Source organism: Frankliniella occidentalis, unplaced genomic scaffold, assembly GCF_000697945.3.
Source record: "Frankliniella occidentalis isolate FOCC.00 unplaced genomic scaffold, Focc_3.1 Scaffold531, whole genome shotgun sequence".
NCBI classification, from domain to species: Eukaryota; Metazoa; Arthropoda; class Insecta; order Thysanoptera; family Thripidae; genus Frankliniella; species Frankliniella occidentalis.
In genome coordinates, this window is record NW_026267648.1 from 87,508 (window position 1) to 105,221 (window position 17,714).

Consider the following 17,714-nt stretch of genomic DNA (forward strand, 5'->3'; position numbering starts at 1 on the left):
AAAAAAACAAAGGGAAAAAAATAAGAAAAAATTGACAATAACAGAAAAGTTGGTGCACGCTTCAATTTAAAATGAAGGACCCCTCCGGTGGTGGCAGAGGACACATCGCAGCCGCAGAACGACCACGCGCCTTCGATGGCCAACGCCCGATAACTGCAGGTATTATCATCGGGGGAAAAAGGACGCATTTAATTAAGCCCTTATTTCCTGCAAACCATATTCTCCAATCCCATTCAGAAAGACAGAAAAACCTTCGGTCATTCATGTCCAGGACAAGTCGCAGTCTACTACAGCACGTATACCGAATGCGAGGGGGCAATAACTCCGGGAATCATGTGTACACCTACCTGTCTGGGAATCATCAGGATAAAAATTGATCAGAATCAATAGAAATCGCTTAGAATAAGCGGGAACCTAGAGAAATAAGTACAAATCAGTCGAAATAAGCGTTTTATACCACTAAAACCCCCCGAAAAACCTATGTAATAATTATAAGCGGACGGGAATCACCGGGAATCAAAAATTTCGGGAATCATGTGTACACTTCAAAAGGGAGTTATTGCCCCCTCGACCGAATGCGAGTTCGAAAGGCTGCTGGACTTCCCTCCCCCGGTAGTTCGCTACTCACCCTCTTGCTGCTGCTCCTGAAGAGCGAGGCCATGATCTTCCTCATGGCGGCCAGGTGAGCTGGTGCGCGAGGCGCCACACTACTGGAGGAGCGCGACGCTGCGGCGTACAGTCCGGTCAGGGGCGGCCCCGCAGCGTTCACATGGGCGGCAGAGGCGGCAGAGAGTCACGCGGCGCCAGGCTGCCCAGGAAGCACCCGCGTCGGAACCAGTCGGCGTGGGTACTGACTGAGCACCCGTACCGCTAACCGGCGGCGGGGGCCCGCCCGGTCCCGGTGTGCCGGCGCGCCTGGCGGCCCGGTGGCGGGAGGGTAACACCTTGGCGCCCCCCCCCCCCACCTCCTCCCCTTTTCTCCAAGAAATGCTCCGCACCGTGTATGATGTTCGATGTGTCCAACTCTCTCTCGCTCTGCCCACCGTAGTAGGCCTAGTGCCAGGCCAGAGACTCTCGCTCTCCTCCCCTCCGTGTTCCCATGGTGTGTGGTCAGAGCCGGCGTAGCGCCCCCTGCGCCTGCCCCCCGCCCCCTCCACACCGCGCAATTACCTCACGATTCAGTAGCCCGGTGAGACAGAACGGGTTGTGAGGGGAAAAGATTCACTTTCGACGGACCTTATTTGCTACATTGTTGGGTTCAGGAGCTGTATAGCGTGATTGATTGCCTGCTCAGCCTTCCGCGGAATCTAACACCTTTCAGAGCGAAATTCAATAAACTCGTAAAATATATTTCATTAGTATCCACTAAAATACCTTAAATGATTGAGATATAATTAACATTTTGAGAAGAAGAAAAAAAAAGAGATTTAAAAAAGAATTGTGGCTGAATTTAACTTATTAAAAAGGTCCTGCCCACTTAAAGAACTCTCAACAAAAATACAAGTTTGATGTTAGTTGGTGAAAAGCTACACACAATTATTTGTTGGCGTTCTTGTAAGCCAGGGAGAGAATCTTGAGCGCGTCCGTCGGAGTTCCCCGGGACGGCGGGGAGTGCTGTTGGTGCTGTCTGCGAGCTTGTTGTCTGTACAGGGGTTGTGCAAACAAGGGTTCGTTAGACATACTACATCGAAGGACAATGCTACACTACGTTAGTGTCGGGGCGCGGGATTGGGGGTGGAGTACTTCTTCCACGACTATCGTTGACGATAGGGCCAGGCTATGCGTTTTGCCTATTTCATCGGATGGATTAAAACCACCCTTTGCCTAGCCACCAGGTGCTTTGTCCCCCCCCCCCCCTTTACACAAACCATTTATTCCACTCCAAGAGATCATGTCAAGAGCGACATGAAGGTGCGTTTACCCTGTAAACTGTAACGAGTCGTGCCTCGAATTGATCGAGCCGTGGAAAAAGTACCCCGCCATAAGACCGTATAAGGTTTGTGTTCTACCCCACGCCGGAATTCGGCCGAGCAGTATTAAACGAGCAGTTGGGTCTTACGAGGAGGAGCGGTAGATGCTGTCCGTGGGACTCTCGGGCGGCACGAAGGACGATCCGCCGGGGGTGCTCTCGGGGGTGTTGAAGTGCTGGCTCCTGTGGACCAAGGAGAAGAGGGGTGTGAAGTAGAACCAAGTGGGGCTGGCGAGCAGAGACTCGTCTGTCCTGCTGGGCGCTGGGCGTGCACCTACCTGTACTGGCCGGGGTTGAACGGCGTGTTCGCCGGCATCGAGGACACCGACAGGGGGGATGGGACGTCCTGGCGCGGCGTGCTGGTGAAGCCCATGGAGATCCGCGAGTTCCCCAGGCCGGAGTTCTGCAACATGACGACATTGGGTGAGAAAAGTGTGCCCTGCTCCTGGCCGCTCTCCCCTACCCAGTCCTTGCGGCCTACCCTCATGTGCTGCAGCCCGCCCCGGTGCGGGTCGGAGGACGGCATCCCGGGGAAGGGCGAGCTGGGCGCCAGGCTGCCCGGCGTGGAGATCGGCGGCCGCGAGGCACGAAGGCGGTCCCGCTGGAGCTTGTACCACGCAATCTCCCTGGAAACCGGAGGAGGAAAAGCCGTCACCTTCCTCTGGCGAACCCAGACTCACTGCCAGCGCCCCGTGGATGTTCTACTCGGCCCGGGTGGGAGCACCTAATTTCAGTTAACTTCAAACAGCAAAGTAAAAGCCGTAAATACTCAACTGTTGCTGTACATGGACCTTCTTCCGGAGAGTTTTATTCTCATCGTGCAGCTTCTGTATTTCACGTTTGGCGGAGTCGTACTTGGGGATCTGCCGACACAACACAGCAGGAGAAAACTAGCTTTGAATGCTGCTGAAATATGGTCGTTAGGCCACCACTCCATGCATACTTAGGCCTACCAAACGTCGTAGGTACCCCAAAAGTCGTTCGCGATGACTCTTCTGATATTGGACTACCTTTACAACTTTGGACAGGAGCGATTCGGGGTCGCCAAAATAATCACGCACCTCTTCTCGCAGCTGTAAAAGGAAGGTTAGTCGTTGACAGGGCGACTCTCTCTCCAAGGGATGTAGCTTACATGCGACTCTAACCTGATTAGATAACAGGGTGGTTGTGCACTGCGCTTCACACACGCGGCACTTGTTGGTGGTTTCTGTTAAAAGGATGCATTTACTTGAAAGGCAGAATTCAACATGAAAACCGCACATGGACTCGGTTAGAATTTTCGTGGTCTACCTGTCTGGCTGCATCGTTCACAAAAGATATGGCCACAAGAGGTCAGTAAAAACTTCGGTGGGTTTGAGTTTGTTCTGGGTTGGATGAAGCATCCATTGCAGTGAATCCAGTCCATAACAGGAACACGATAACGGAGAAATTATGGATTAATAATGCTCTTCTCGCTTTCTTTACAGTAGTGTTAGTCCGGTTCCGTTGCACTGTAGCACTTACTAGTGGCACTCAATCGCGTGGTGGATCTTTTCTCCCGCCAAGGCTTGTCTCTTGTGGGTACGTTCCATTTGGTTGATCCGACCTTCACTGACCGACCACACTTCGAAGATTTCGAATCATCGTGACTCATGACGTCACGACTACAGCAGACGACACATGGATCGTGGAGCCGACAAATGTAGAGAGGGAAATCACGAAACAGTGGTGAAGGTTACACGTAAGTAAAATAGATTTTCTTTTGTGTGTTGTAATCATTCACCATTTACCTTTCTGTCTTTCAAATTTACCCTCTTTTGGGACTGTCATTTCCCATGTACCATGAATTCTGACATAATTTACACTCATTGCTGTCTTAACCTTATTCTTTGTTAATCAAAATTTATTTGCACGTAAATATTTATTTTCTTAAAGCTGTTGTCACCTGTTTTCATTTCAAACATTTTTCAGGTATAGAGTCTTCTTTATTCCAAGGTTATTAAAACAGCAAAATGTTGCTGAGATTATTCAAAACATGTGATAGATCGGGCATTAGTTTTCAAATACGGTATGTATTTTTGAATAATTTTTCTATCATTGTTTTCCTTTGATGAAATAGCCTGTCAGTCACGTTATTTTCTTTGCAGATCACAACTTTCATTCAGGAGTCCACCCCAATTTAATATCAAATCGTCAAACACTTCATTTATTAGGTCCTTCAGCAATAATGTTCATCAGAAAAACAATGTGAAGGTTAGCAATCAATTATCTTCTGACAACAAATTTCTCCCAACTACCTGCTCGTTTGGAATCTGTCAACAGTGCCCTATTTATTTGTTTAGGTAAATTTATTGCAATGCTCCTGGCTCACGAGAAGCACTGGTTTATTTAGTACTGGATTGTTGGGCTTCTTTGGAGCCTTGCCGACCATTGCTTTTTGTGAAGCTCAACACAAAACTACAGGACGACTCACGGGCTTAAGACACACTAACACTGAAAAATCAAAATTTGACTGGCCCAAGTTTTGGACCATGCTCAAGCCAGATATTTGGACATTAGCAGCTGCAATTGCTGTAAGTGCTGAAAGCTTTCTGCAATATTCTGTACCATTTTACAACTTGTGTCATTTACTTACGGAAATTTTCTTCAGGCGGCCCTGGTTGTTGCTTTAATTAATATTAAGATTCCGCTAATATTGGGCGGACTAGTTAATATAATTAGTAAGATTTCCTCAGAAAGTGAGAAGTCATTTTCTGAACAGATTCTTAGTCCAGGTCTGCGTTTAGTATCTTACTTTGTTGCCCAAGTAAGTTTTATAGTTATCATATATCATTTCATTTTAAGTGATGAAAAATTATTTAATTTTTTGCTTTTGTGTGCAGTCAGTTTTTACATTTGTATATATATCTCTCCTATCTGGTGTTGGGGAAAGAGTTGCTTTTGAAATGAAGAACCAATTATTTGCTTCTCTCATGAGTCAAGATCTCTCGTTTTTTGATGAAGAAAGAACAGGGGAACTGATGAACAGGTTTGATTTGGTCGTGCAAATTTAGCTCATAAGTTCGTTGACCAAAGTTTCATTTGTTTTATGCAACTTTTTTTACTTTTCTTTTCTTTTATTTTGTCTAGATTGACAACTGATGTCCAAAACTTCAAAAGTGCTTTCAAACATTGTGTATCTCAGGGTCTAAGAAGTGGCACTCAGGTAAAAGGATAATGTGAAGATAATTTATTGTACCTTCAGGTTTTCCAATCTTTTTTATTATTTTTTGTAGATAATTGGATGTGCCGGCGCTCTTATTTCTGTATCGCCTCAGATGACGGGAATGATCATGGTCCTGGTGCCATCTGTGATAATATTTGGAACTTACATTGGCTCTCTTTTAAGGAAACTGTCAGCCAGAGCTTCAGCTCAGGTGAAAAAAATCTAGATCAGTTGTGAATTTTTAAATTATTTTATTTTTGCTTTTGGCTGTACAAAAAGTAATATTGCTTTTATCGTCAATGCTCAGGTTGGGAGAATATCGACAGTTGCCGAGGAAGCTTTAAGCAATATTCGAACAGTGAGAGCTTTTGGTATGGAAGACAAAGAGTGTGAACTACTAAGAGAAGAATCCAAGAAAGCACAAGAGCTTAATGAACAGCTTGGATGGGGCATAGGATTATTTCAGGTAAATTAGGTAATGAATGACTTTAAATTGTTCTGGATTACAGGTGCTATAATTGAATTTTACCTTGAACAAAATTGAAATTTTACAGGCTGGCACAAATTTATTCTTAAATGGTATGGTTCTAACGACATTATGCATGGGTGGATATCTAATGTCTGTCAATGAAATGTCTGCTGGTGATGTAATGTCTTTTCTTGTTGCTGCTCAAACTGTGCAAAGATCACTTGCTCAAGTTTCTCTTCTTTATGGTGAGGTCTTAAAGGGCCTTGGGGCAGGGGCATCAGTTTTTGAGGTGAGCTTGTACAAAACTCACTATAATGTAATCTCATATTTGAAAATTTTCAGACTATATCTATCTCTTTTGTACAGTACATCAACCGCAAACCTAAAGTGCCCCTAATTGGCGGTGAGGTCATTCCTTACCATACTCTTCAACCTCATGTCAAATTTGAAGATGTAACATTTTCTTATCCAACTAGACCAGATCAGGTAATTTAAACCCTTCTATGAATTTTAATGCTGCTGAATGCAGCATGGCTCATTAGTATCACTGAAACTACAGAAATAATAAAAAATTGGCCTGCCACCATTGTTTTAGCAAATATTGAAGAACTTCAACCTTAGCATTCCTGCTGGAAGTACTGTAGCAATTGTTGGGTCATCAGGCAATGGAAAATCAACAGTAGCAGCTCTATTAGCAAGGTAAACCAATAAAAATAGAAACTGAACGTGATATGAAATTTATGAAATGATAATAATAAATTCTCTTATAGAATGTATGAAGCTGATTCAGGAACAGTTACTTTAGGGGGACATGACCTATCTAAACTGGATCCAACATGGTTGAGAAGTCGAGTCATTGGGTTCATTAATCAAGAACCAGTGTTATTTGCCACAAGTATAAAGGAAAACATACGGTACTCCAAGCCATCAGCCACTGATGAGGAGGTATTGGGTTTTCCTTCAAATTATGCTCATAATTCATGAATATTCACCTTAAATTATACAAATTATATTTCTCTGTCTTATTAGGTTGTTGCTGTTGCTAAACTAGCACAAGCCGATGAATTTATTCAGTCGTTCCCAGAGGGCTATGATACTGTTGTGGGTGAAAAGGGTGTTACTGTTTCTGGTGGGCAGAAGCAACGCATAGCTATTGCCCGAGCACTTCTGAAGAACCCGTCTATTCTGATATTGGATGAGGCAACCAGGTGAGTATTTTTTTTATCTCAGGCGTAGACAAATGCTTCTTTAACGGTGGCTTACCATTCTCAACTTTCGCTATGTTTCAGTGCCTTGGATGCGCAGTCTGAGAAAACAGTACAGAAGGCCCTCGAAATTGCTGCTAAGGGTCGTACTGTTCTTGTCATTGCCCACCGTCTTAGCACTGTTAAAAATGCCGATCAAATTGTTGTTCTTCAGAAGGGTGTCATAGTGGAGGTATGGATATAGATCAGCCTGTTTGCATTTCCTTTGTTTCTTTCTAATCACTGATTACTGTTTACTTTCTTCAAGATGGGTACTCATGAGGAGCTACAGAAAAAGAAAGGATACTACTGGTCTCTTGTCCAACATCAAGAATTAATGAACCGACAAGTGGGGTAGGGTGTTTACGACTATGGATTCAGATGCTCTCTACTGGTGAGTAAAGGAAAACCAGTCCATAGACCATTTTGTATTCAATTGACCATTGTCAAATGTATTGTCTGTGATCTCAATTTCTTGAAATGAGGAACATAATGGATAAATGAACTATTCAAAATAAAGATAACTTTTAATGTGAAACAAATATATAACAATTCACCAAAGATCTAGAAAAAAACAACACAAAGTTCAATACTTTAGGATATCTGCACAACCATCTCTGGAATTTTATATTCTAATACTGAAACATCTCTGTCTTGTTTTGTAGACTAAGTAGAAAGATGTTGAAGAAATTGAAACCTTATTATTATCATTAATGTTCCCTTACTGACATATTAATGGACTGTTTGACATATCTATTTTTGAGTTGAATTAAGATGTACGTCAACTCTTTTGCATAACAAATACTTGAGCTAAATCATCAAAGTCATATGTCCTCTTCAAAGCTGCATCTGTGAGCCTGACGCCTGAAATAATCTGTCACCAAAAAAAAAAAAAAAAAAAAAAAAAAAAAATGTAATGAAAGAACATAGCAGGTAATGGATAATAAGCAAGGCGTGTTTAACTATTTCACCTGGAGCCCTGCTGCAAGAGGAATTAAGCAAAGGTTTAGTAAAGTAGATGCCCCAGGTTCCAGTCTACTCAGTGGCCGACCAGAAACTCCACTCCACATAAGGCCAGAATTTGAAGTAGTTCCATCTTCAAGCCAGAGTGTCATATCTAGCACACGGTCGCTAAGAAGGGATAATTTTTTTTAATCAAGGTACAAGTTACTACTTAATGAGTGTATCATTTTGTTAATATAAATTACCATGTATTTATTATTTTGCATGCAAAGGAAAATGCCTCTTCTAGAATAACTATATTTGGTACTTCTTGAACTGAGAGACGGATATCACGATAATCAGGTGCCTAGGAATTATAAACAAGAATGAGTCGCATAATTGTTTCATTTCTGTCTCCTGTTCAACCGTTCATGACTAAATAGTGGACATCCACAAACCATGCGTTGAAGTTGGCTGGTCTGAAGACGACCTCTTTCTCCCAAATTTGACCGCCACACCATATCTAATTTTCCTATATTTGTTGCACCACTGAGGAGTCGACAATCAACTGTTAGGCTTGGTTGTGGGGCTAGGCAATACAAGAATTGCCTACTCGACTGAGATTGAAGTACATTCACTTTTCCAAAAACTGATTCTCCATTAGCAGATGTATTCAGGGCAGACACTACAAAATGAAGATTGTAAATATAACACAAGATTATACTGAAATAAAATCTAGCCATTGTCCAGGGGAAAGAAAAAGTACTCACCAGTAAAAAGATGGGAGGATTCCAGAGCAACTTTTTCTAAGCAAATTGGTCCAACTGTGATATTTTGAACCTGTGCCTCAAGATAGACCTCATCAGACTGAAAAGAGAAGATAGCACAATTTTTAGAAGGCATACACACAAATTTTATGTAGAAATAAGAAAACCTCATCTAAGAAAACAACATGACACACCACTTAATTAAATTCCATGCTGCTGCTAATTATAAAATTCTCACCCATACCGCCAAAGAAAATGATTTTTTTACTTACAATGAATTCCTGATACAAGAAGAACACCAAGATGTTTGTGAGGTCATGCACCATGCAACACAAAATACATGCAAGCAAACTATTATACGAACTGGGTTCTTACTTGTGAGTGAAACAGCAGACTGAGGTAGAGGATTAGAAGAGGTAAAAAAAAGGACCAAAAAACATGCACTTATCAGTCTAATAAATCATTATGAATGAATTGAAACTAAAATACTGTAGTTTCTGCCAAAGAAAACAACAATGTACAGAACAGGTGTTCTTTGGAATACTTAAAAGCGCTAAAACCTTCAAAGCATTTTTAACCAAATTGTTGTGCTGCACACAAGTAAATCAGGCCACTCTGTTGATTGAGTAATGTTAAGTTTGCATACTTGACTGGACATTTTCACCAAATCCTTCTTCCAAAGTAGTACGCATTTCAGACAAAAATTATTAGAGAAGTTAATAAAATCAGTTATTTCTATACAGTTACTTCTGGGGATGTAATTTGATACAGCAGTAAAGCTCCACAACCAGTTTGCAAAATGTTATTTCTTACCTAACTATAACAAAAGTAAAGCACTTCATTAAACCATCTCATGCAAAAATATAACGGATGACTTACCTCAGCATTATAAAACTTAGTTTTGACATCCAGTGGCTTTAGAACTTGAAAGCGGTAGAATTTACGATAGGACATGGATTTCTGATCAGGAGTTGTGTATGTGATTTCACATACTAGTCTGAAATTTTAGAAGTAAATATGGATGTAAAAATATAAAATTTAAATCAATAACCACAGATTGAATTAATATTGTATTTAATCTCACATGTGAGTGCCAACTTCTTTGACTTCGTGATGTATCACATGATCAATAGACTCATCAGGCTTCAATTCTGATGGATCAACAGAATGACCTGACAGTGCAATACGCTGAGAGTTTGTCTGTAAATCAATCTTAAAAGATAAAATTTAATATTAGTCACCAACCAAGCATAAAAAAAAATAATTGATAAATGTTAATTAGAAGAAAAAAACTTTACCTTTACGGTCACGTCTTTGGCTATTTCTTTGCTATCATTATGTACACATATATAGCTGGAAAAGGTTTCTCCCAGATAAATAGTCCTAGAGGAAATGAGAGATTTGAGATTTTACAGTTGCGCATGTGTACATTGCTAGAAAATATTGTTAGCGCTTACCCAAAACTCTGAGGAAGTTGTAGGAATTGTCCCGCTGTGAGAGTTTCAACACCAGATACTGAAGTAACATCATTTTTCAAATCACTGTTTAGTAAATTGCCTGGAAGGTCTTTCGAATCAGATGTAACAATTACGGGACAGCTCAGAGTGGGTCGCGTCAAGCGCATAACTGTTTCAAAGAAAACAACGAAAGTTAGACCATTTGTACAGTTTTGAAAAAATGTCAGAATTATGTTTTAAAATACAGTGTAATTGATAACTATCTCAAATGTTTTCCAGTTACTTGACAAGACAACTCATTCAAAGAACACTAACCTTTTAAGGCAAGTAGATGTTCTGGTCTTTCTCGCGCTTCCATGTTGGAGTGACGTTTTCAAGGAACTAGCCTTAAATTATAATAAGATGTACTGTGGCTTGGTGCATGTACCATAAATAGGGTATATTCTGATTTTCTTTCACAAATGTCAGTGATTGTTTGAGTTTGAGATAGGTGACATCACAAGCTTCTGCTTCTGCTTTGCAGGGGAGAAATGTTGCCAACATAGAAAGAATTAGAAGTAAACAGTACAAACTTTTTAAATGAGATCAATCCATTACTTTTTATTTTTCATTTTATTTTATTAAATGAAGGTAGAAGTGAATTGTATTTAAAGTCTTTCTAAGATCCAGTGTGTTAGATTTGAGTTGGGTTTTGGAAGGTTGCGTTGGTGTACCATCCTCAAGGAAGTTGCACATCCCATTTTAAGAGTAGGCTGTGCATGTCAACAGACAGAAGAGTTCTGACAGCGGCGAGAACATCTTCTAGTCAAAATGTCAACACACGTCTTTTGAAGACAATGTGCAAAAAAATCTTTCTCATTGAAAACATTTTGGTGTAGTTTGAACCTCCACCTCCATCTACAATGAGTGGGAGCGTGCCTACAAGTGTCCATTTCCCAGATTCGAAAGGGGTTAATGAAGCTTCCTGCAAAGTAACAGACCCTAATGGTGCTATTTGTGGTGAAACTGAAAGTTTGAGAATACTAGAACAGTTTCAGAGGGTATATGCTGAACGGTTGAAGAGGCTTGATGGAGATAATGAGGTAATTAAAATACTTTACCATCGTTAGTTTGCATGTTGACACGGAAGTGAAAATGTTAAGATGTTCTGATCTAAATTTGGATATGGTGACCTAGAAAATTTCTGCACTTCTTCAGCGTTTAAAATTTCATGTTTTTGAATACTGTTATTTTGTAATCTAACATCTACTTTAGACTAGTTAATACTGGAACTGGATCTTGTTCTGCAGAGATTTTTTTAACCTAATACGCATCTGTATATACAGAACTCATCTACATGAAAACGTATTAACTATAAAGTTTCGTCCTGGTGTCTTTCTTTTAGCTTGCCATGCACACCCTTAAATCATGGGTTCATGATCTTACTGAGCAGAATACTATGCTTGTTCACACTGTTGAAGAATTGGAAAGGGAATTACTCAAAAGAGTTGACTTAATGCATGATCAACTCCAAAAAACCAGTTTGGTTATTAAACGTAATGAACATCTTGCTAAAAGAGAGGTAACTTTATTTCAAAACTAATGTATTACTGCACATCTGCATCATTGCTTTACTAGTATCCATGTCATGCAACTATCAATTTAAAAATGTAAAATCTTAATTTTCAGAAAAACCAAGTTGAAGTCAACCTTAGACAACAGGTCCAGCTTCTTCAAAATGATGTTTCAAGCTTACTTGACATCATTAACCAAGCAAAAGAACAAGGCTTTTGGTCTGTGGATAGTGTGAAGTTGCATACAATAAGCAAAAGTCAATTGATGTCAACATCACCAAAACGGTAATTTTGCCTGTTTGTTATAATCTAATCTACCCTGAAAATGTGTCCATCAAACCTACTCTCCCCACAGAATTCCCCTCCATGAAGTAGAAAATAATCATACCCCTAGTCATTTAAAAATGTCACTCCTTAAAGAAGCTTTACCTAAATGCACAGAGCTGCAAAATAGTATTATCTCTTTGGATGTATCTACTCAAACTGAGCATGATTCTGTCAATCCCTATGCTCTTTGTATGGGGGATGGAAATGATCAAGATATCAAAATTAAGGAAGTTCCTGAAGTGTCCAAAAGTATTCCTATGAATCCTGTTCTATGTAATGCACATGGTGACACTAGAAAACAGACGTTTGAAGTGCCTACAAGTGTTCACTTTGATCCATGCACTCAAGGAAGTGTAGAAAAAGTGTACCAGACTTGTTTTCCAGTTCCCGTTGATCATCAAAGAATAATTATATGTGCAGTTCCAGTTTTAGATGAGCCATCTGAAAAGGCCATAAATAATGTTTTAAAAACTGCTAATCATTGTGTTTCACTCTGTCAGCAAGACTGTTCACAAGAGTTACACACCATAGGCACTGATAAGTTATCTGTTCAAGAACAAATAGACCTGCCCTACCTTCAAACTTCACCAGTGCATGTTCCTCTGATAACTTCTCTCTCAGAGAAGACTAACAATATAAAATGTTCGATTGATGACACAGTTTCCTGTGATTATTCTGATTCCCTTGAGAACGTAGCTCAGTCAGACACAAATGTAGAAACACTAACCACCTTCCATGAACCCTACCCCTGCAAACCTCTCACTATAGAATCATTGTAAGTTCTATCCTGTGTGTGTCCCCCATTCATTCATTTATTAGATTTTTCTTTTTGCAACTTTATTACTTAATGTTTGCTATTTCTTCTTGTGACAGATCAATGCAACAAGCTCCTGCTGAAAGTGCTACTGATCAGAAGGTACTCAGCTATAATTGTATAATAACAGTTTCACTGCTTGACCTAGAAGCAGACAATTGTCTCAAGACATAGGCTATAATTACTGCACTTTTTAAGTCTCTCTCATTATTTGTCACCCCTTTTAATTAAACATTTTGGTAGTGTTTACGTGTCCTATCAAATTTTTGTTCAATAAATTAAAATTTGAGAGAACCAACTGATTTTTTGAGTATAAATTTGGAGGTTTTCATTTCAGTAAAATCATTGTATTATTTTATTTTTCTTCATCGATCCAGAGTGGTCAAAGGGACATGGACAACCTCAAAACACAACTGGCTGAAAAGGATGCAGAGATCCATAATTTACTTGAGCGTATTGAAGAAATGCAGGATATTTTCACCCTGACATCTAAGCAGGTTTGTATTTATTCAACTTCATCATCACATTTTATTTTTTATTCAATGTGTTTGAATCTAAATAAGTGAATGCTGATTTCCGTGTTAAGGTGAAACAAGCTGTTGAAGCAGAGCAGAAGTCAATGCAGGAATTGGCAACAAGTCATGGAACTGTTTGTGTAAATTTGCAATCCAAAGAAGTTGACAGTAGTCAATTTGTAGTAAGCCACATGAATTTTCTCTTTGTTCTCTATATTTGTATTGTATTGTATTGATTGCAGTCACAGTAGTTATCATGTTTGCAGGATGGTGTATCACCATGGATTGAGGAAAGGTTAAAACAGCAACAACAGCAAGTCACTGCTCTTATCTCAAGAGTAAGAGAGTTGGAGTCTAATTATGATATTTTAAAAATTGAAAGGGATCATTTGGCTGGTAAGCTTGTGCTACCAAAAGTTCCACTGAATAATGATGTAGAAGTTGAAACCCAAACCACCACAGACCCTTCCATGATCACACTCAGCAAAGACCTCGTGACAACCCGTCAACAGTTATCTGAGGCCACTAAACAAGTTCAGATTCTGGCATCTGCTGTTAAAGATTTGGAAAAAGTAAGCATTTTTGGGAATTTTGTACAATTTTCTAGATTTCGTCCCGAGGGTGCTTGGACCATATGTAAACCTGTGATTGTTCTTTCTCCAGAAAAATTATGAGACTAAAGCTGCACTTACCACAGAAGTTGCTGATAAACATGATCAAATTTTAGAGCTGAGGAGAGAAATGCATGATCTAGAAGAACAAGTGAAAGAAGCAAAGATGCAAACTAACTTCAAGGATAGCATTATTCAAGGGATGAGAAATGAACTAAAAGTAATCCGCAACAAGGTATGTTTGATATAGCAATGCTAATCACTAGTTGTTCTGCCACAAATAGTCTTTCGTCGCCCCCGAACAAGAATAACGGATCTGAAAACCCCACGAGTGAAATAACCGATCTGCATACGCGTCATTTTTCGGTAGACTTTAGACGTTACCCAGCCGTCAACGAATGAAGTTTTTCAATTTCAGCTAACTACATCTTTTTCATGAAGACCTGTAGTGTCCATACACGTGCATATTGTTTCTGAAATCAATGTTTATATGCGCTGTTAAGAGCTTATAAGTTAACCCAAAATTTCGTGGTTTGCAGATCGGTTATTTCTCTCGTGGGGTTTTCATATCCGTTATTCTTGTTCGGGCGCGACGCTTTCAGGGGTGTTCCATATTATCCCATAGTTTTTTTCTTTTGATTATGGTTGTTAATTAATTTCCCCAGATGCGTTTTCTTGGAATTGAAGTTCCTGCTTCCCTTTCATCTAATCCTGAAAAGATTCTTAAGAGGAATAAATGTAAAGATCCCAGAGCAAGTTTTGTGATGCCAAAGCAGTCCACATCTGACCCAACCCTGCCCTATGATCTTCACTTCCCTGGTCCAAAGAAAAGCTCGCATCACCATAACGCTCCAAAATGCTCACAGTCCCTTCCAGTGCATGTTCTTCCTGGTTCGCAGTATTTTGTTAAATCCAAATCTGAGCCAACACATGTTGAGGAATCCTCAAAAACTAAAACTAAGAGCAAGTTTTGCTCCAATAAATACAAAGGAAGAAGCCAGTCCAGAAATAAATTTCATTACATGGAATGTGGTGAAAATCTGATGAAACATGATAATTTGGATCTTACTTCAGAAATTTTGAATGATAATATGCCAAGGAGCATTTGTTTTGACAACAACCAAGAATTCTCTCAGAAGTCATTGGAGAAAGGAACACATGACACTAGAGTACCTGTTTGTGCTAGATCTCTTCAAAAAATTTCCTCAATGCAGTATTTAGAGAAGAAAGGAAAAGGTAGTGGGGAAACAGAACATGAAGCTACATGTCTTGGTGTGGCTTCTACCACACAGACTGATATATTTTGTGAGCGTACTGCATTTTACACTGCCCCTCATGATTTTGACCCTTATGCATGTTTATCGAGTAGAGGCTGTGATGGCACTGTTCTACCTAATAATGTCCAAGCATGTGATTCCATTGTCATTGCTCACATTCCTCCCCTTCCTCCCAACACAATAGCACATATTCGTATAAAAACTCCTTCAGATATTGCCCCTTGTAAAAAAACTATTGAATTGTTCGCACACTCAGACCACCATACAGATGAGAGTGACATTGATGTTGTTAACTCAAGTGATGTTTACCCTTTGAGAAAATGTGCTTCATTCACTATTCCTTCTTCCAACTCAAGCTTCATTCCTTCCTCACCTTATGTGAGAAAAAAGTGATTCTTTTTATCTATGGCTTGAAAATATTGACTTAAGTTCACAATAAAAAATAATGTAATGTCACAGCTCTCCTGCCATTTTTTATTTTTTAAATATTTATGATATTTTTACATTTTTACCTTCTTCCCCATCAACTTGTAGATACCATATAATCCATTGTTGGAGAGAAAGGCTGTAAGCATTGTTGTGGGTGCAGGCTTTTATATCCAAATTATCTTTGCATTGTAAACAAAGTGCAGACTTGTGTCAAAAACAACACATTCAAGTTTTGTTTATTTGTCTTTTTTTTTTTCAGAATTCCTCAGAGTCTGGAAGTGATGTAGACAGTGTAAGTTTGATGTTTTTTTTGTTTTTTTGTGTTGAGGTGTGTGTGTGTTTTTTTATCTAAAAAAAAATCAAAAACAGCACTGGTACTTATTTTCTGTTGATTAAAGTATTCCATTTTCTAATTGACTTTAGAAATCAAGGAGGAAAGGTTTTCCAGCTATTCCTGAAGCAAATAGTGTATGTGACTCTGGCCTTGATGAAGGAGAGCTTTCTTCGTCATCTAATTCTCTTCAAGCTGAAGTTAATCTCCTTAGGTCACAATTAAATGAAAACTTGAAACAGGCATGTAGTCTACTAAAAATAAAATAATTAACCAGTTGTTATAGCTGGATGTTTCTTATCTCATCATGTTTTGTTACAGATTCTAGAAAAAGATCAAGAGTTGGTTGCTCAAAGAGAGAGAGTTTTTGCACTTGAGAAGGAGCTAGTCGATCGCAAGAAAGCATCTGCAAAGGTACCTCAAGTACCGTCCATCACTCTTAGAGAACTGGAAGAGTACCGTTTATGTACAGTTGAGGGTCAGGCCGCTGTCGAAGAGCTGAATGATGAGATTGATGTCATTGTCAGTGACTTAAAATCCCAAGAGGAAAAGGTGCAAAACTAACTAGGTATTTCTTTGAAGCATTTTTCTTCTTTGATTTCACTCATTTCATATATTGTTTCAGGTCTCAGGCATTCAAGAGGCAGCAAGTACATTTTTAGCCATCATGCAGAATGCACAGGAGGAATTAACTCAAGCACCTGTAATTCCATTTTATTGACCATTCCTACCATCATGGTGATTCTACCTTCCTTCCGATTAGGTATCTACTAATTTGTTTTTTCTTTCTCCTGCACAGCCTGATCCCGCTTCCGTCCACAAGGCACTGTCAGACGCCGTGGAGTGCGCTCGTGACGTGCACCAGAAGTCTGAAGCCTTTGTAAGTATCTGGCCAGCTGTTGCTGCTCATGTGCGCTGCAGCTGCGGCAGCTGTCACCGTGCCGCTCACTTCACTCTATGACCCGCAGGTTCGGGAGCGGCGCGCCGGCGAGCAGCGCCGCGCCGCCCGCGAGAGGAAGGTGAGCAAGCTGCAGGAGCAGCTGGACACCTCCCACGACAACATGCGGGACGGCATCGAGGCCATGGAGCAGGCGCTGGGCGAGCGCTACGAGGTGAGGCACTCCTGGAGCCGGAGGCGACGGAGGCCCGTGCGTGGCGGGGCCAGCGAGGCCCTCGGGCTGGCTGACTGACTTGGCCCCCTCTCTATTTTTAGGCGCCCCTCCCCCTTGCCCCGCGCCCCGGCACGTCCGTCGCACCTAAACGCCAAGGGTTAGGAGGAAGGCAAGCTAGTTCCTCGTGTCTTTTTATAGGAGTATTTCTTGTCGCAGCGCGGGCGCAGGCAAATCCCGCTTTTACCGCCGGGTCGCGCCAGTGGGGCGGGCACCCGTTAAGGAGCAAGACGAGTTGTTTTAAAAAAAATTCTTGAGAAATTTCCCTTCTTTTAAATTTGGGAATCGCATTTTACTTTTAGCCAAAAATGGATAGATCTAAACGGGTTGTTGTAGCAATCATATCTCAAACTCGAAGTACTGTTTGGGCCTTGCGTCTCCCACCAAAAATCATAAGAGGTCCTTTTTTTGGACTGGCTCACATAAATCATACCCGTCTTTGAGATAGCCCAGGTAGGAACACTGGTGGAACTTGGCCACCACACTGAACGAGAGACACGGGGGGCCACGGAGAGAAAAGGGTCCGTGCGGGGAGGGGGAGCGACCCCGGGCGGCCCGTCCGGCCCGTGCTACTATTTGTGCGCTGAGCAGGGGGTTTGTTAAATTTCAAGACTGACGTTGTCATCTCAATCTCCGCGAGGTGAAGCGGGGAAGTC

General features: G+C 40.8%; 3 protein-coding genes across 3 annotated transcripts; 1 reads left to right on the top strand and 2 right to left on the bottom strand.

Moving 5' to 3' along the window:
* Positions 1-1,328: 1,328 nt before the first annotated feature.
* Positions 1,329-3,510, bottom strand: LOC113206858 (RING finger protein 212B-like). Its single transcript, XM_026423123.2, has 8 exons — positions 3,260-3,510; positions 3,115-3,176; positions 2,923-3,042; positions 2,744-2,832; positions 2,451-2,595; positions 2,248-2,372; positions 2,060-2,152; positions 1,329-1,642 (listed from the first exon to the last, which is right to left on the bottom strand). Exons 1-8 carry the CDS (start codon positions 3,372-3,374, stop codon positions 1,537-1,539), a joined length of 855 nt encoding a protein of 284 aa, XP_026278908.1. The 5' UTR covers positions 3,375-3,510; the 3' UTR covers positions 1,329-1,536.
* Positions 3,511-3,544: 34 nt separating this feature from the next.
* LOC113206852 (mitochondrial potassium channel ATP-binding subunit) lies at positions 3,545-8,207 on the top strand. Its single transcript, XM_026423115.2, has 17 exons — positions 3,545-3,689; positions 3,920-4,016; positions 4,096-4,201; positions 4,291-4,521; positions 4,599-4,754; positions 4,831-4,976; positions 5,078-5,153; positions 5,224-5,364; positions 5,461-5,619; positions 5,708-5,911; positions 5,989-6,108; positions 6,218-6,321; positions 6,393-6,567; positions 6,652-6,830; positions 6,912-7,059; positions 7,135-7,260; positions 7,532-8,207. Exons 2-16 carry the CDS (start codon positions 3,961-3,963, stop codon positions 7,222-7,224), a joined length of 2,091 nt encoding a protein of 696 aa, XP_026278900.1. The 5' UTR covers positions 3,545-3,689; positions 3,920-3,960; the 3' UTR covers positions 7,225-7,260; positions 7,532-8,207.
* Positions 7,375-10,536, bottom strand: LOC113206855 (trafficking protein particle complex subunit 13). Its single transcript, XM_026423118.2, has 10 exons — positions 10,348-10,536; positions 10,033-10,201; positions 9,874-9,958; positions 9,660-9,787; positions 9,455-9,572; positions 8,579-8,675; positions 8,267-8,493; positions 8,075-8,175; positions 7,838-7,997; positions 7,375-7,740 (listed from the first exon to the last, which is right to left on the bottom strand). The coding sequence occupies exons 1-10, from the start codon at positions 10,388-10,390 to the stop codon at positions 7,648-7,650; spliced, it is 1,221 nt and encodes a 406-aa protein (XP_026278903.1). The 5' UTR covers positions 10,391-10,536; the 3' UTR covers positions 7,375-7,647.
* Positions 10,537-17,714: the final 7,178 nt, after the last annotated feature.